The sequence below is a fragment of the Schistocerca serialis genome, chromosome 2 (genome assembly GCF_023864345.2).
Source record: "Schistocerca serialis cubense isolate TAMUIC-IGC-003099 chromosome 2, iqSchSeri2.2, whole genome shotgun sequence".
Classification (NCBI taxonomy): domain Eukaryota; kingdom Metazoa; phylum Arthropoda; class Insecta; order Orthoptera; family Acrididae; genus Schistocerca; species Schistocerca serialis.
Window position 1 is genome coordinate 167,832,849 of NC_064639.1, and position 20,418 is coordinate 167,853,266.

Here is a 20,418-nt window from a genome sequence, read left to right on the forward strand (position 1 = left end):
CCTGCAGTTAGAATGCCAGTTTGTCCTAGTGCACATAACTGCAGACAACACAAATTATAGTTATGTTGTCATTACACTCAATGAAGATATGGCCATGGATGTGCAAGACATTCTGGCATTACTACCTAGCACTGATTACCTGCCTCTTGCAATCTGTGATGAATAGATTGGTAAAGTTACTCCACACCAAGGAGCTAGGGCATTGCACTCCATCACAGTTACTGCAACACCTGCGTATGTTAGCAAACAACACTGTTAACACAGACATCCTGCAAAACATTTTGTTACCATGCCTGCACCTGAGGTGCAGAGGATATTAACAGTGTGTGCTGGTGATCTCGATGTGCTCATGCAAATGGAGGATTGCGTAGCAGAGATGTATCTGTCCACATGTCGCCACAGTTTGATCACAGCCTCTGGCAGATAACAGCTTTGTAGCATCATAAGCATAGATCACTGAGCTTACCACGCAAGTTGCTGCCTTACAAGCTCAGAATACTAGCTGCCAATCCCCTTGACACTACCCATTGGGAAAGTGCAGCCACACATCATCATCAGCAAGAGTCTCCTAGTACCACTGATGGTTCGGCTTGAGAATGTGGAAGTGCAGTCCACCATGAGAGAAGGAAGGCTCAACAGGAAGTTAGTGATGATGATCACTGAATCTCCAGATGGCAGCCGTTGGCTTTTTATGACATGGCACAATACAAAGCTACAGTTCCTGGTAGGTACAGGTACTGACGAGTCAGCTTATCCATCTGCCCGTCTGCTGTGCTGTACCTGTGATGACTTCCACCCTTTTGCTGCCCATGGTTCCATGATCTAAACAATTGGTCAGGTCACTTTAATGTTAATCCCAGACATGTGATGCAAATTCGAACAGCAATTCATTGTAGCATACATAATGCACCCCATACTCTGAGTGAACTTCCCATCATTCAGTGGACTCTGGGCTGACCTCCATCATCAGTGCCTCATTGATACCACTACCAGCCTGATAATCTAAGGGTGAGTACATTGTGTCAATGACATTACAGTCCAGATGATAACTGGTGACTCTCCATTCACAGAATTCCTCACGCAGTTTCCAGAGATCACATGTCAGACACCCCCACCAACACCCATGCGGCACTTGATAGTATGTAATATATTAACCACACCATGACCACCACTTCATGCTTATCCATGCTGCCTGACACTGGAGGAGCCATAGGATATGAAGCAGGAATCTTGTTCATGCTCACTTATGGAATCTGCTGTCCATCAAGCAGTAATTTGGCATCTCCACTGCATGTGGTCTCAAAGAAGTACAACAGAAGGTGCCCATATGGAGATTAAAGACAGCTCAACATCAAAATGATTCACAACTGCATGTCAAAGATTTCACTTTCATGTCCATGGTAAGCACAATTTTACTATGGTGGATTTAGTACATGTGTTTTACCAAATACGTGTGGCACCAAATGACATTGCTAAGACTGTCAACTGCACTCCATTTAGACTGTTAGTATTCGTTAGAGTGTCTTTTGGAGTTTTTATTGCTACCCAAATGTTTCAACAACTCGCAGATGAGGATGTACATGACCTAGATTTTTGTTACGTTTACAGTAATGACATTTGGGTCATGTCAAGCTTTGGGGCAAAATACCTGTCACTCAGCAGTTTCCACTCATCTCCATGCACATGGTCTGCTTATCAACCCCTTCAAAGTGCATCTTCAGAGTAGTTGAGGTATCACCAATTTCTATTGTTGTTTTGTTCCTAAACATGCCATCCTGGTTACACCATTGAATGAATTCCTGCATTGTGCACCAAGGCCAAAGGACAAATTGTCATGGAAATGAGAGGCATTTGAAAAGGTGAAGACTGCCATCACAGAAGGTACTCTGTTACCACACCTATCCCCATAGGCACCTCTCTCCCCAATAGTCAATGTGTCTGTCACAGCAATTGCTGCTGCATTGCAATGGCAATTAGGAAAACACTGGCAGCCCTTGGCCTTTTTCAGTCAAAAGTTATCGCCATCACAGTAGAACTGATCCATGTATAATCATGAACTGTATGCTGTACGCTGCACACACCTCCATTAAGATGTTTTCCCACATATTAGAGGGACGGTGTTCATCTTAGTCACAGACCACAAGCCAATGAAGAACACTTTCGATCAGTGTCCAGAGAAAGCATTACCATGTCAGCTGCACCAACTAGACTATATCAGACAGTCCACCACCCACATAACCCATGTTGAGGGTGACCTGAGTGTGCCAGTGGATGCTCTCTCTCAGACCAAAGCAATCACTGATGCAGCTGATTTTGAAGCTGCCACTGCAGAACAGAAAGGAGACAGTGAGATGTGACACTTTTTGACACAACCATCAGGCCCATAGTTCTATTGTGTTACAGTAACACCAACAAATGTGCTGCTGCATTGTGATGTAACTACTAATCTGTGACTGTTGACTTTTGGCAACAGGCAATCACCTCCTTGCATTATCTGTTGCACACTGTAGTATGGGGCACAAAAAGCATGATGAAGCAAGCTTTTGTGGGGCCAAACACAGACAAAGAAAGTATGAAAATGTGCATCATTGCACGGCTTGTCAATGGAACAAAGTAAACAGGCAGGTCAGTGCACCACATGGCAGGTTCATTCCACCAAACCAAGGATTTGAGCATGTAAAACTGGACATTGTTGGACCACTCCCACCACTGGAAGAGAACATTTCACACGCTAGCTGTTGGTATTCCCTATGATTAACATTACCACCAAAAATGTTGTGATCACAACCTTCTGGGGATGGATAACCTATTTCAGTGTACCACTGAGTTACAACAGGCCAAGGATAGCAGTTCAAGTCATATCTGTTCAAAGCAATTGCAGTCCTACTGGATATGAACAGTATTAGAACCAGCAGTGAGTGGCTTACTTGAACAAATGCACTGGCAATTGAAAGTGTCTCTTCAATGTCATGAATTGCAGAAGTGGACAAAGACATTGTCCATTGTCCTCCTGGGTCTCGGTGCATCAGGAAAAGAACATCTGAAAGCCACAAATATGAAACTTGTATATGGACAGCCACTAAAACTGCCCATCAAGTTCCTCAGCATGTCAGATGGCCACATTTAACCATCAGACTTTGTACATAGTCTACATGCACAAATGTGGCAGTTACATCCCATAGCTCTAAGGGACCAGCAGAGCCACTACCCCTTTATTTTTTATGAGCTGTGGAGCTGTTATTACATTTTTTTGCACCATGATGTGGTGCACAAGCCACTCAAACCACCTTACAACAAATAATTGCGTTATCAATAGGAAGGAAAAGACTTTCAAAGTTGACATGATGGGTACACCAACCACCATCCCCATCAACAGACTCTAGCCAGCTTTCAATGCCTCCCATTCCAGTCAGACTCATCCAAGGACACACACTCCATGGACATGATAAATATACCAGCTGCTCTGCTGCACACTACAGGTAAGCCACAAAAAAAAAAAAAAAAAATAAATAAAATAAAAAAAAAAAAATAAAAAAGCTTCAAATGGCTCTGAGCACTATGGGACTTAGCTTCTGAGGTCATCAGTCCCCTAGAACTTAGAACTACTTAAACCTAACTAACCTAAGGACATCCCACACATCCATGCCTGAGGCAGGATTCAAACCTGTGACCGTAGCGGTCGCGCGGTTCTAGACTGTAGCGCCTAGAACTGCTCAGCCACACCGGCCGGCCACAATGGACAACTGAGGCTACCTGCAGCTGGCATGAGACCCGTTGTGATGACATGTCTGATTCGACATGAAACATTATTGACACTAAAGAGGGAAGTGGTGAAGTGCAGTGTTAAGTGAAGTGTATTGCTATCATGCAAAAGATTACTCTGTGCAGTGATTATCTTTGACACAATCTGTCTTTGATTTATGATTGCTCTGTTTTGTAACCATTTTGCTGTCTCATTCTCTGTCAAACAAATACTGAATAGGTAATGGGATAGTTTCAAATATTGCAACAGAGTGACTTTATTAAATCTGCAAAATAGCCAAGCCTTTCATATCAGTGAAAAGATCCAGGGGTTGTCCCATGCCTGGTAGCTGAAGTCTACTTGTTTCCAATAGCTACAATATTTGGGAGGCTGTGGAAAAGAGCATTCAGACAATCAAGAAGGTCAGAAGCAATCATACAACATAGGGTATCAAGGTATGAGACAAGTCTATGACCTACCTGGTGGGTCCCTTACCTCCTGGAGTCTGAGTATTCTGACCTTCCTGTTCAACATATCCTTCTTTCCATGCCAAGGAAGGAACTAATAGTTCAAAAATCTCAAGTCACACACCTCTACAAGAAGGGTTGAAGAGGTGATCCACAAAACTAACATCCACTATCACTGACATCCATCTGTTGTAGAATCTTAGAAAATATTCTGAGCTCAAATGCCATGAGTTACCTTGAACAGAATAATCTCTTGCACACCAACTCTCATGGATCCAAATATATCAGTGATGTGAAACCTAACCTGAGCTTTTGTCACATGACCTCCTGGAAGCCACTAAGATCTCTGCACATAAATGTGCGTTCCAGCTTGCTTAGAGGTGTACAATTTGTGATGTGATACACTCAGCCTGGATAAAGAGTTTCACGTGCAAGCTCTACGGAAGTCTGAACCCCCCCCCCCTCCCCCCTTACTAAAGTGCTGCAAACTGTGTGTGCATTTGAAACATCACAAGTGGATAACATACTTTTGTGTCAGAATTTAACTTTCACAGGTGGCCCAGAGCTGTAGAGATACAATGCAGTGTGCTTCCATAACAGACTGTTAAGTGGTGAAGTTCAATTCAGTGGTAGCCAACGAGTCATTTTCTCCACGATCTTGGGTTAGTACTAGCTGTCACTCATGGCAACACACTTTGTTTTGCAGTTCTTTGAATTTTTTTCCTTGCATTCCAGGTAGGAATATGCACATAATGAGGGCAAGTGTTATAAGCATTTCCATAAAGGACACAATGCTGAAGTATGCCTTAGCATGGGGGGCACCAGGTAGTGGCCCCAGCTGATGCAAATAAATAACATTTCTGACAGTGATGAAATGCTAATACCATGTAAAATCTTGTTGCATGTAACAGTGAAACTCATTCCAGGAACTTTTCTTTGTGATTCTGGTGCATTGGTCTCAGTCATCAATGTCTACGGGCACTCACTTCCTCAGCATAGTACAATCAACACTGTGTGATTATAGGCACTATGAGGTGTTACTAAAGTTAATGCATCAGGTAAGAAGGATAGGTAATGTTTCTGCTAGAAAGAGCAGATAAGCAGTTGTTAGCATCTCACTTATACAATGAAGTGACATCATTTAGTCCCATTATGATGGACACAATGGAATTACAGTATAACCTCATTAGAGCGAACTCGCATTAGATGAACTCACGGTTAACATGGAAAAAATATTGGTCCCGCCAGGAATACATTAGTTCTTATGGTATGTTTCATCAGTTAACATGAATTTTTGTTAAGGTGAATTACGAACTCTGTTTCAGTTCCTAGCGTAAATTTCACTGTATCACAAACTTCCGACCTTAGAGTATTCTAAAGCATATTTTTTTCCTGAAATGAATGTAGGAAATGTAGCTACAAAGCTAATTATACTTATTGTTGACTCGTTTTTATTGTATTGTGGGTAGGTAGCTGCGATTATCACCTCAACAATCAGCGTATGCTGTACATTGTTAGACATTCAATAATGTGTGCAGCAGCATTTAGGAATGTACTCAGTGCCAGATTTGACAGGTTTTCTGTTAGTCATAGCCATTTTGAGTTGGAATACTGAATAAAAACTACAGTTACAACTGGTACCGTAGCACACGAAAATGGCAAAGAGGAAACAGACAGCTCTAAATGTACAGTCAAAGCTTAAGATTCTAGATGAAGTGGACCATGGTACCAAGAAAACAGCAATTGCAGAGCAGTTTGGAATACTTAAATCTACTTTAACTATGATTATTAAGAATCGAGAAAAAATTATTAATGCTGTGGCATCAGGTATTTGAAACAAATCTAAATGACTTCATACCACCAAGTATGAAGACATCGAGACATCACTGCTAGAATGGTTCAATCATATGCGTGCATCTAACATACCTTTAACTGGCCCTGTGAATCAGTAAAAAGCAAATAATATTGCTAAAGATATGGGCATCGAAGACTTCCGTTGTTCTGCTGGTTGGTTGTATTGGTTACAAAAGAGACATTCAATTTCATCTGTACAAATTTGTGGTGAAGCAAATAAAGTTGATGAAGAAAGTGCGAACAGCTGGTTGCATGAATTCAACTGAGTGAGGGAAAAGTATGCCTCGTGTGATGTGTTTAACATCACAAGCCACCTTCAGCCTTTGGACCAAGGCATAATCTCTCTCATAAAGAGAGCTTATTGTAAGCGACCTGTATGAGCTGCAATTCGTGCTGCTGAAAACAACAGTGCAACCCCAAATTGGAATCTGCTTGATGCAATAAAAGCCATCGCAGCAGCCTGGAACTTAATACCACTACATCATATGGGGAAGTGCTTTAACAGAGCTTGGTGACATAGCAACACTGAAGATGTCCACAAGTTAGAAGATGCTACTTCACCTGATGAATGGACAGTTCTGCAGGATGTTGCGAACCCTGGGATTAGTTTTGAGAAATTCATTAGTGTAGATGACGATGTTGCCATATGTGCTTCTGTGGAATCGGATGTGCCAAAAGCTGTGAACAAGGTGCAAGACGGGCCATCAGAAGAAAGTGAAGAGGAAGAGAATACAGATACCATTCCACCTACCCGTCAGGAGGTGTTTACAGCCTTGGCCTGTTTAGAACAGTTCGCTTCAACATCCGACGTCACTGCTGGGTTTACGAATGATATCATTACAATTGGTTGTGAAATTACAAAATATTATCGTTCCCATGAATGTCATCAAACCATGACTGAATTTTTTCCAAGAAAGTAACGTACATAATTTGTGAGTACTTGGATTTTATAATCACTTTATAGTATTATAAGTCTACAATAATGTGATTGATAGTGTAGTGTATTACACATTAGTGTACTGCTGTACATGCATACTTATTAAAATTTGTGTTTTTCACTTAACACAAATTTTTTTAACACAAACTCCTTATCTTTTGGTCCCTTTGGATTTGTGTCAACAAAGTTTTACTGTATATGCAAGGTTTAAATGAACTGTAAATCATGTTCTGGAGATGTGTGTGTCTATTAAGTGGATTAAGGATAGAGAAGGCCCATCATTATTTAATAATGGAAATCAGAAAATGCTGAGGAAGCAAAGGATGTTTCACACACAAATGATATCAGGCAAAGATTAGTAGAGGCAAAGATCTGTATACAAAGCATACAACAACTACTCCACTCACACCATAGCAAAAGATCTGGCTGAGAAACCAAGGACATTCTGGTCTTATGTAAAACCACAAACAAGATTTAAGACTTCTATCTAGCCATTCATTGACCAGTCTGGAGTACCTGTAGAAGATAGCAAAAGTAAAGACGAAATTTTAAATTTTGCATTTGAGAATTGCACAAACATACCATCATTAGACAATCACACAAATTCCCATATGGGCAATATCATAATAGGCATCCCTGGTGTAGAGAAACAACTGAAAGAGTTGAAAACAAATAAGTTGCTAGGTCCGCCTGAAATCCCAATTCAGTTTTTTTTTAATTACTCTGCATCATTGTCCCCCTACTTAGCTTGTATTTATCATGAATCTCTTGTCTAGTGTAAATTCCTAAACAATTGGCAAAAAGTGCAGGCAACTCTGTATATAAGAAGGGTACAAGAACAGACACGCAAATTTACAGCCAATATTCTTAATTTTGATTTGCTCCACAATTCTTGAACATATTCTGAGTTTAAATATAATACATTTCCTTGAGCCAAAAAGCTCATGATATCCTGCAAACTATGAATGAATGGCAATAGGCAGATTCCATACTTCTATATTTCCAAAAGGCATTTGACACAGTGCCCCACTGCAGACTGATGATAAAGGTACAAGCCTATGGAATACCTACCCATATATTTCAGTGGCTCAAGTCTTCTAACATAATAGAACCCAGTACACAGTCCTCAACAGCAAGTGTTCATTATACACAAGAATATCGTCAGGACTACCCCAGGGGAGTGTCATAGGACAACCTTTACTTTCTATATACATAAATCTGGCAGACAGTGTGGGCAGCAATCTGCAGTTGTTCGCAGATGATGCTGTGGAGCACAAGAATATGTCTTCATTGAGAGATTTTAGAAGGATACAAGATGACTTAGACAAAATTTTTAGTTTCTATGGTGAATGGCAACTAGCTCTAAATGTAGAAAAATGTAAGTTAATGTGGGTGTGTAGGATAACAAACCTGTAATGTTTGAATATGGCATTATTAGTTGGCTGCTTTGGGCAATCATATTGTTTAAATACCTGGGAATAACATTGCAAAGCAATAAGAAATCGAATGGGTATGTGAGGATTGTTGTAGGGAAGGCAAATTATTTACTTCAGTTTATAGGAAGAATTTTGGTAAAGTATAGTTAGTCTATAAAGGACACTGCATGTAGGATGGTAGTGTGACCTATTCATGACTACTGCTTGAGTGTTTGGGATACACATCAGGTCAGATTAAAGGAAGACATTGAAGCATTTCAGAGGTGGGCTACTAGAATTGTTACCGTTAGGCTTAAACAACAAGCAAGTATTCAGGAGATGCTTTGTGTGGTAACCAAAACCAACCGCGGGAACGCCTTGGGCTGCAGATCAGAGCCACCAGGCGGGGAAGCCGCCGGCGGTGGAGCACTCACCACCGGGTAAACACAAGGATGAGTCGGACGACAGACCAACGACAACCAACAACAACCGGCTATGACCGACAGAACAAGGAAGAGATAAACAATGGAGGCTTGTAGAAACCACAACACCAAACAACAACAGTAAATCCACTCGGAACCAGAGCCAGGCAAATGTCAACAACGAGCAACGACCAGAACGCAGTACCACCAAGATAGAGACGCAATCCAGAGCGAGTACCAGACTGACTGGACTAGGGCAGAGCGGGTCCCTATATATGAAACCGGAGGGAGCAGCTATTGGCCGTGGTCTGCACGTGGTGTGGTGGTGGCGCCCTCGCCGCGTGAAAGCCGCTGCGCGGAAGAACCGCCGCGGATGCAGAGCCCTCTACGGGCTGGCCACGTCCATTTGTTCTGGCGTGTGTACGACTTCTGCAGAGGGAGGTACTAGACTTTGGGAAGTCAAATGGCAATTTCTGGAGGGAATGCAAAGTTATTTTCAAGGAACACTATTGAGAAAATTTAGAGAGACAGTATTTGAATGAAGCTGAATGCAGAGCAATTCTACTGCCGCCAACATACATTTTGTGTGAAGACCACACAGACAAGAAATTAGGGCTCAATGGAGGCATATAGATAGTCATTTTTCCTCTGTTTGTGAATGGAACAGGAAAGGAAATGACTAGTAGTGGTACAGGGTACCCTCCACAAAGCACCATGTGCTGGCTTGTTGAGTGTGTATGTTTTTAGATGTAGATGTATGTGGTCATGTGTTACTCACGGTCATTTATAATCAGGTGTCTTGACACTGACAGCTCTGGCTGAGTCAGATCTGTTGATCAAGATTATATTTGGCCTCAATACACATTCAGCTTTCAGATTTTCATTAAATCATACAGTACACTCCTTCCGTTTGTCAGTACCATGAACTGCTATTGACACACTTAATATGGAATTTGCACTGTTGTTTGAACCTGGTTAGGTGAAAGTAGTGAATTTTAAGGCACACACTGTCTTTAAACTGACAGCAACTACAAGATTTTGCAGAGGGTCCCCAAATTGGTTGGTCATTAATGATCACATTAAGACTGAACTTGATAGACTAGTACAACAACAAGTTTTATCCCCCATTTCCTACAGTTAGTGGGCTTCTCCATAAGAGGTGGTCAGGAAATGTGGGAGATCTCTCCAAGTGCGTAAAGACTTTAAGCAAACCATTAATGCTCAAACCAACATTGATTATTTTCTTTCCTAAGCTTGGGTGGGGTAAACTGTTCTCTAAAATTAATCTTACAGGGGCACTCACTGAAGACATTAGTGTTGAACACAATGTTTAGATTGTATAAATAGAACAAGTTGCCTTTTGGCACTACTAGAGGCCCCACCATCTTCAAGAGTTCTTGTACAGACTAACGCTGGCATTCCAAATTGTGTAAATTATCTTGATGATATCCTGGTCATTGGTAATACAATGAGCAAATATTTGTGCAGTCTCCATCCAGTTTTTGTGACACTGGCACAAAAAAGACTTATGTGTAACTTTTCCAAATGCATTTTCTTTCAACTTTTGGTTACTTGTTTAGGTTATATCCTCTATGACATTGGTCATGAGTTCACCACACAATAATTAGAGGCTATTCAGAACATCCCTGCGCCTAAATCTGTTAAGGACATTCAGGTATACCTATGAACAGTGAATACTACTTTTTCTGCAAGCAATATCTGTAACCCACCTGCTCACCCATCTTAATAGAAAAGAAGTGCTTTTCGGTGATCCGAAGTGTTTAATCAGGCTTCTTAGAAGTTAAAATCAGCCCTCCAATTAGCCCCATGCCTAGTGACCTCCCAATGTCAACCATCATTGGTGTTGACTACAGATGCACGCCGACATGGTGTCAGGTCTTTTTTCTCTCATAAGTTAGAGGATGAAACAGTGGGGTTAACATGGATATCAGTATGTCAAAGATGCTTACTCCAGCTCAGGAGTAACATCTCAGATCACAAAGGAACTGCTGGCCATCCTTTTTAGTGTCCATAATTTTTTTTCCTACCTCACCTTCCAGTAGGTCTGGATCCTGAATTTAAGCACTATGAAATAGTTTGTTTTCAATTAAATGGTCAACTGGAGCAACTGCTTAATGAGTTCCCTATAAATTCCTAGGACATACTACAATGTCCAGAGCAACTCACTTCTTCAACAGGCCCAGAAGTACACTTCCTGTTCAACAGTATCCAGACACATCTTTTTAATGTGGAAGTCACCACTAGATGTTATGAGAGACAGTCCCACCAGTATAAAAGGCAGTGGGAGTATTGTATTGTCAATAGAGAAACAGTAACAACAGAACTGATTGAGCATGCAGCCCACTAACTTCCAACATGGACCAATCATTGGATATCACCACCAGACACATCTCATCCTTCTAAAGCTAACCAGACTGACTGTTGGTGATGTGATGGTGAACTGGAAACACAAAGGAACACTCACAGCTAAACCAAAACCAGATATAGACCTCATGTACTGCAGGATCTAGACCATCAAGCATTGCAGAGATTGGTTGTAAAAAATCACATAAAATCAGCAGAAAGGGTCACTTGTGTTTGTTCCAAATTACTACCAGCAGTCCAGCTAGCTCAATGACTGTGCACTGAGAAGTAAAACGTATGGTGTACAATGGGCAACCAGGTTCTTATATGCCACACACTTTCATTGTCAGTGGTGAAAGAAGCTTGAAATGGTGTATGGAGAGATGCCATTGGACAGTGGATGACTGTAAATGAGTGATTTGGAGTGGTGGATCATGCTACACACTATGTCAATCTGATGGAAGAGTTTGGGTTTGGCAAATTGCTGGACAATCTGTATAGTACCCAACAATGAAGTGTGAAGTAATTGGAGTTGCAGTATGGGATGTTTCCATAGTTATGGTATGGATCCCTTACTGTGCTTATGAAAAAGCTAAATGAAAAAAGATATGAACACATTTTACAGCATTACGTACTGTGTACAGTAGATGAACAGTTTGGACTCAATGACTGTTTGTAACAGCATGAAAATGCACCATGTCATAAAGAAGGATCTGTGAGACTATGATCTGTGGACAGTAACATTCCTGAAATGGACTGGCCTGCTCAGAGTCCTGAACTGAAATCAGTGGACTGCCAGGATGAGTTAGAATGTCTACTTCACCCCTGGCTGTAATGTCCAACATCACTACTTTCTTTGGTTTAGGCTCTTGAGGAAGAAAGGGTTGTCAGTCCTCCATAAACATCCAGACACATAGTTGAAAGTGTCCCCTGCCATTTTCAAGGCATGATAAATGTAAAGTAAGAAGAAACATCCACTAATAGGTGTCCGTATACTTTTCATCAGATAGTGTCGGTGCAGCCAGGTTGGCCTTACATGTTCTCTGGTGCAGATCCACTTGACCTTTTCTTGCTTTCTCTGTCCTCTCTGCAGCATCAGGTACTTCAGCTCATGTATTAATCCCACCTGGGCATTTCTAGGATGAAGCAAACCTTGTATGGACAACGATTTAAAATTGTTGCAACAGTGTGCAATTTTCCAAGCACACTAACTGACCTAACCCCAGATATTCTGATCATAGCTCACACTAACACAGCCATGGGACCAAGTTCATACCAACTTCACAGTCCCTTTTATGGGATCCATGAGGTAAACTATTGTGGACACCTTCTCCCACTCTCTGTGTGTCACCTATCTCCAGCTGACAACAAGGATATTCACAATGGGAGTCTTGGAGTGGATCATCACAGTACAGGGTGCATCAGTATGCTGGCGATCAACAATGGTCCCCAATTTACAGCAATCAATTTCAAAAGCTTTTGCATCTTCAGTGGTATTAAACACCTTACTAAACTCCCTTTCCCTGAACTGGCTGGCAGAGCGCCTTGTTCACTCATTTAGGGTCCAATGGGTTCTGCAGAATTTGCTTCAGTGCTAAACTTCAGAGCTTCTTACATATTCATGTCTGTCAATGAGCAGTGGCCACTGGAACTACTTTATGGGCACCCTTCTACATCTACATCTACACTTATACTCCGCAAGCCACCCAACGGTGTGTGGCGGAGGGCACTTTACATGCCACTGTCATTACCTCCCTTTTATGTTCCAGTCGCATATGGTTTGTGGGAAGAACGACTGTCTGAAAGCCTCCGTGCGCACTCGAATCTCTCCAATTTTACATTCGTGATCTCCTCGGGAGGTACCTCATCCAGAAACGCACCCTCTCGAAACCTGGCGAGCAAGCTACACCGCAATGCAGAGCGCCTCTCTTGCAGAGTCTGCCACTTGAGTTTGCTAAACATCTCCGTAATGCTATCACGGTTACCAAATAACCCTGTGACGAAAAGCGCCGCTCTTCTTTGGATCTTCTATATCTCCTCTGTCAACCCAATCCGGTACGGATCCCACACTGATGAGCAATACTCAAGTATAGGTCAAAAGAGTATTTTGTAAGCCACCTCCTTTGTTGATGGACAACATTTTCTAAGGACTCTCCCAATGAATCTCAACCTGGTACCCGCCTTACCAACAATTAATTTCATATGATCATTCCACTTCAAATCCTTCCACACGCATACTCCCAGATATTTTACAGAAGTAACTGCTACCAGTGTTTGTTCCGCTATCATATAATCATACAATAAAGGATCCTTCTTTCTATGTATTCGCAATACATTACATTTGTCTATGTTAAGGGTCAGTTGCCACTCCCTGCACCAAGTGCCTATCCGCTGCAGATCTTCCTGCATTTCGCTACAATTTTCTAATGCTGCAACTTCTCTGTATACTACAGCATCATCCGCAAAAAGCCGCATGGAACTTCCGACACTATCTACTAGGTCATTTATATATATATTGTGAAAAGCAATGGTCTCATAACACTCCCCTGTGGCACGCCAGAGGTTACTTTAACTTCTGTAGACGTCTCTCCATTGATAACAACATGCTCTGTTCTGTTTGCTAAAAACTCTTCAATCCAGCCACACAGCTGGTCTGATATTCCGTAGGCTCTTACTTTGTTTATCAGGTGACAGTGCGGAACTGTATCGAATGCCTTCCAGAAGTCAAGGAAAATAGCATCTACCTGGGAGCCTGTATCTAATATTTTCTGGGTCTCATGAACAAATAAAGCGAGTTGGGTCTCACACGATCGCTGTTTCCGGAATCCATGTTGATTCCTACAGAGTAGATTCCGGGTTTCCAAAAACGACATGATACGTGAGCAAAAAAACATGTTCTAAAATTCTACAACAGATCGACGTCAGAGATATAGGTCTATAGTTTTGCGCATCTGCTCAACGACCCTTCTTGAAGACTGGGACTACCTGTGCTCTTTCCCAATCATTTGGAACCTTCCGTTCCTCTAGAGACTTGCGGTACATGGCTGTTAGAAGGGGGGCAAATTCTTTCGCATACTCTGTGTAGAATCGAATTGGTATCCTGTCAGGTCCAGTGGACTTCCCTCTGTTGAGTGATTCCAGTTGCTTTTCTATTCCTTGGACACTTATTTCGATGTCAGCCATTTTTTCGTTTGTGCGAGGATTTAGAGAAGGAACTGCAGTGCGGTCATCCTCTGTGAAACAGCTGTGGAAAAAGGTGTTTAGTATTTCAGCTTTACATGTGTCATCCTCTGTTTCAATGCCATCATCATCCCGGAGTGTCTGGATATGCTGTTTTGAGCCACTTACTGATTTAACGTAAGACCAGAGCTTCCTAGGATTTTCTGTCAAGTCGGTACATCGAATTTTACTTCTGAATTCACTGAACGCTTCACGCATAGCCCTCCTTATGCTAACTTTGACATCGTTTAGCTTCTGTTTTTCTGAAAGGTTTTGGTTGCGTTTAAACTTGCAGTGAAGCTCTCTTTGCTTTTGCAGTAGTTTCCTAACTTTGTTGTTGAACCACGGTGGGTTTTTCCTGTCCCTCACAGTTTTACTCAGCACGTACCTGTCTAAAATGCATTTTACAATTGCCTTAAACTTTTTCCATAAGCACTCAACATTGTCAGTGTCGGAACAGAAATTTTCGTTTTGATATGTTAGGTAGTCTGAAATCTGCCTTCTATTACTCTTGCTAAACAGATAAACCTTCCTCCCTTTTTTTATATTCCTATTAACTTCCATATTTAGGGATGCTGCAACGGCCTTATGATCACTGATTCCCTGTTCTGCACTTACAGAGTCCTTACAGGACACTCCTGTATCCTCTCCAGAAGAAGAAGAAGAAGAAGATGCAGTCATTCCATTCTGTGTAGGTGCCCTGATGTTTGCATGCCCATTTGGGCAGAGTCCAGATTGGATCCAAGGGTTTGTAGCAGAATAACAGGGGTATTAAGTGCCATTGGTAGCTACACTACATAGGATGCTGCACTGACACCATGATGAATGGTGCTGGGTCTAGCAGTTTACCCTGAACCTAAATAAATGAAATGTATTGTGCATAAATAGGTAAGAAATCCACCACTATATAATAACACTACTGACAACAAATCACTAGAAACATTAATTATCATAAAATATGGATTAGACATATGGAGGGGCCTAAAATGGAAAGACCACACAAAACTAACTGTAGGACAAACAGGTCCCAGGCTGAAATTCTCTGGAAAAATATTGAGGAAATTTAATTCATCCACAAAAGAACTTGTTTTCAAAAGACTTGCTTGACTGATTCTTGGTTATTGGTCCTCAATCTGGAACCTTTACCAGAGACAAGTAAAACCGATGGAGAGCAGTACATTACATCACAGCATTGCTTAGCCACTGTGAGGGCATTCCATAAATGCTCAATGATCTCCAGTGGCAGACAGAACAAGAGAGGCACATCACAGAGAAATTTGTTATCAAAATTCCAAGCAAGTATGTCTCAGGATGAGTCAGGCAGCGTATTACTCTCTCTCAAATATGTCTCTCAAAATTTCATCACAGGATTGTTTTACCAGTGTGGGGGCATTCTGAAATGCTCAACAAACTCCAATGGCAGAAACACACACAAAACGAGAGCCCTTACATGACATTTATTTAGGTTTAGGGTAAACTGTCAGATCCTGCACCATTCATCATGGTCTCAGTGCAGCGTCCTATGTAGTGTAGCTATCAATGGCACTTAATACTCCTGTTATTGTGCTACAAACCCTGGGAGTCACCCCAGACTCTTCACAAGTAAGATCTAACACAGAGGTTTACCATCACTCATTCATTCTATGTGCCATTCATGTGATCTACTCTACACAAGCCCATGTAAAATGTTTCAGCTATCAACAAAGTGAGGGGACCAGGTCTGTGTTCCATCATACTATGCTGGTGATAAATACATTTTTGGAAGTACTGGGATGTAATTAGTAATTACTTCCTTGCCTTCTTCTGGGTGGGTGCCACTTTTAAAGCAACAGTCTCGTAAAAATAATGTCATTCTTCAATTCATTCCTCATTTCCAATTTTTATGACTGGGTATTTCTAATACACATTTCTGTGCATCAAGTCAGCAAGTGCACACAGAGAGAACAGTGTTACTCCATCAGCACAATATTTCAGTACTTTGGTGGACAAACTTTTATATTCAAGAGCAGACACACAATAATTATTCAAAACTAGACATCAGTGGGAACACACTAGATAAAGCTTTATGAGTCCAATTTATTAATCTACAGCTAGTCAGTGGGCTAAAATGAGACCAAGTGGGTAAAATAATGAAATTCAAAGAAATATTTTTCTGCAGAAGTTAGAAGTTAAAAAAAAAAGTGTAAAGTTATTAACAGAACATCCTGCAATGTCCACCTGAAAAAGCCTGAGATAAAATTATTTTATTTCACTTATTGTCAATAACAAAAATCAATTTCTGATTAGGTTATCTGAAATATACTTAAACACAATCCAGTTAACAAAAATGACCACACAGACTTTGCCTTCTTCTCTAACATTTAGAGCAATATTTCTTGTGCAAAGGTCTTTAATGCATTGTCCACAGAAACGTGACAATAAACTGGTGTTCCTTGGAAATTCCAAAGTAAATGAAAAGTCTGCATTATTAGACATTCCTTCTGAAAATTTTACATGTCTACATTCAAGGATTCACAATCTCTGTTAGTAGTATTACAATAGCAACACACACAGTCTTCCACTATCACCAGGATGTGGACAACTATCTTCATTTGACAATTATCAATCTAGTCATATACATACAAAAAGTAGTAGCAGTTGCTTAGTACATAAGGAAAAGCAGTAGCTTTTTCAAAGCAGCATTTCTTTGTTAATTTTTTATGTTCAACAGAAGTCCTTTGGAGCACCAGATTAATGACAGTTACATATACATACATTTTACAGAACTAGTAAAAAAATGTAAGCTGTGTCCATTTCTTAATTCATTTCTTGATTTGTCCTGAATAAATAAAAGAAGCTGTATTGGCATTTAATAAATATGTACAACATGTTTTCAATTATGGATGATAACAATAATGTCCTTAAGTAAATTTCCTTTCATGAAAAGTGAGACTGAGAGTTAGGACATTGACTTGTTTGATGCAGATATTAAAACAGATACACTGGAATTATTACCTGTGAGATCTGAGTATCCTAAAACTCCAGCATTATTAATTAATATATCAACTCCACCAACATTCTCATTTATCCATTTAAAAGCTTTCAGAATATCTTCTTCTTGTCTTACATCACCTCCTACAGCATGCAGTTTTCCAGGTGCACCTTTGATTTCCAGGGCCTACAACAGATATATTTATTAAGTCATAGTATAAAAAACTCCCATGAAACAAAAATTTTAATATAGCCCCAAAACTGAAATATATGATAGGAATTTTGCAGTCACAATTCACATTTGTTGAAATCATCCAATGTGAAAGACTTATCAGTGATGAGGACAGGGAGTCAAGAACTAAAATTAGATTTAGAAGTCACATTTAACTGTCAAAGCCCTCATTTTATGCTAATATAGAGACAGCTCTATAACCAGGAATGAGAAAGTTATACTTCCCAAAATATGTCAGCTAATATAATAAATTCAAACCTTTTGAAATTATGTAATTATACTCCAAGCACAAAATTGTTAAGTGTGATGTACATGTGGAGATAAACAAATGATTATAGTTTCAGAAAAATTGGATGATTTATTCAAGAGAAAGAGCTTCACAAACTGAGCAAGTCAAAAACATGTTGGTCCACCTCTGGCCCTTACAAAAGCAGTTATTTGGCTTTGAATTAATTGGTAGACTTTTTAGATGTGCTCCTGATGGATATCATGGCAAGCTGTAATCAGTTGGCATGTTAGATTGTCAAAATCCTGAGCTAGATGGAGGGCCCTACACATAATGCTCCAAACATTCTCAGTTAGGGAGAGATCTGGCAAGCTTGCTAACCAAAGTAAGGTTTGGAAAGCATGAAGACAAGCAGTAGAAACTCTCTCCATATGCAGGGATGGCATTAGCTTGCTGAAATGTATGCCCATGATAGCCTGCCTTGAAGGGCAACAAAATGGGTCATCATCAATGCACCGCTGTGCTGTAAGGGTGTCGTGGATGACAACCAAAGGGGTCCTGCTATGAAAATAAACGTCACCAACAAGCATAACTCCTGGCTGTTGGGTACACAGTAACAGTCAGGTTAGTATCCCATAGCTGCCCAGGGAGTCTCCAGACACATCTCAACTTGGAATCATGTTGACTCAAATAGAATTGTCTTCGATGATAAGTCCTGCTTTGAAATGGGCCCAATGGCCTATGAAGATATGTCTGGAGATACCCCAGACAGCAGTCAGACACCAACCTGGCTGTTGCCAGCTGGCCCAACAGCCAGGAGTGAAGTTCTGGGATGACATTTCTTTTCATAGCAGCACCCCTTCGGTTGTCACCTGCGCCACCCTTACAGCACAGTGGTATGTCAATGATATTCTACACCCTATTTATAAGAAACAATACATTAGACACACTTTACAACAAATATACGTACACAAAATGTATAGAAGAAGTCCAAGACACTCCATCAGCAAAGATGAATCACATAGCAAACACATCATAAGAAGCATAGTGTAGAACTGCCAATCTTTCAACCATCACATGTGGAGCACCCCACTGATCAATTCTGTGCCACCTACATTTTATTATTTTAATTAATAATCTACTTCTTTGTACAAATTACTATATATTCACCATCTCTGCTTATGACTCTATGGTATTTACTGATAATTCATTAGACTAACTTTAGATGTCAGTTGATAAGCTTTCTGGGATATTGTGAACTCAATTAACATACACTCCTGGAAATTGAAATAAGAACACCGTGAATTCATTGTCCCAGGAAGGGGAAACTTTATTGACACATTCCTGGGGTCAGATACATCACATGATCACACTGACAGAACCACAGGCACATAGACACAAGCAACAGAGCATGCACAATGTCGGCACTAGTACAGTGCATATCCACCTTTCGCAGCAATGCAGGCTGCTATTCTCCCATGGAGACGATCGTAGAGATGCTGGATGTAGTCCTGTGGAACGGCTTGCCATGCCATTTCCACCTGGCGCCTCAGTTGGACCAGCGTTCGTGCTGGACGTGCAGACCGCGTGAGACGACGCTTCATCCAGTCCCAAACATGCTCAATGGGGGACAGATCCGGAGGTCTTGCTGGCCAGGGTAGTTGACTTACACCTTCTAGAGCACGTTGGGTGGCACGGGATACATGCGGACGTGCATTGTCCTGTTGGAACAGCAAGTTCCCTTGCCGGTCTAGGAATGGTAGAACGATGGGTTCGATGACGGTTTGGATGTACCGTGCACTATTCAGTGTCCCCTCGACGATCACCAGTGGTGTACGGCCAGTGTAGGAGATCGCTCCCTCACCATGATGCCGGGTGTTGGCCCTGTGTGCCTCGGTCGTATGCAGTCCTGATTGTGGCGCTCACCTGCACGGCGCCAAACACGCATACGACCATCATTGGCACCAAGGCAGAAGCGACTCTCATCGCTGAAGACGACACGTCTCCATTCGTCCCTCCATTCACGCCTGTCGCGACACCACTGGAGGCGGGCTGCACGATGTTGGGGCGTGAGCGGAAGACGGCCTAACGGTGTGCGGGACCGTAGCCCAGCTTCATGGAGACGGTTGCGAATGGTCCTCGCCGATACCCCAGGAGCAACAGTGTCCCTAATTTGCTGGGAAGTGGCGGTGCGGTCCCCTACGGCACTGCGTAGGATCCTACAGTCTTGGCGTGCATCCGTGCGTCGCTGCGGTCCGGTCCCAGGTTGACGGGCACGTGCACCTTCTGCCGACCACTGGCGACAACATCGATGTACTGTGGAGACCTCACGCCCCACGTGTTGAGCAATTCGGCGGTACGTCCACCCGGCCTTCCGCATGCCCACTATACGCCCTCGCTCAAAGTCCGTCAACTGCACATACGGTTCACGTCCACACTGTCGCGGCATGCTACCAGTGTTAAAGACTGCGATGGAGCTCCGTATGCCACGGCAAACTGGCTGACACTGACGGCGGCGGTGCACAAATGCTGCGCAGCTAGCGCCATTCGACGGCCAACACCGCGGTTCC

The 20,418-nt window shown here is 41.8% G+C and overlaps 1 protein-coding gene across 1 annotated transcript in view; it reads right to left on the bottom strand.

Annotated features, from left to right (window-relative positions):
* LOC126456879 (farnesol dehydrogenase-like) overlaps positions 1-20,418 on the bottom strand; it is a 128,743-nt gene that overhangs the window by 41,389 nt on the left and 66,936 nt on the right. Inside the window, exon 2 of the mRNA XM_050092700.1 lies at positions 17,415-17,577. Coding sequence (XP_049948657.1) covers positions 17,415-17,577 — 163 coding nt within the window. The remainder of the gene's footprint in view (positions 1-17,414; positions 17,578-20,418) is intronic.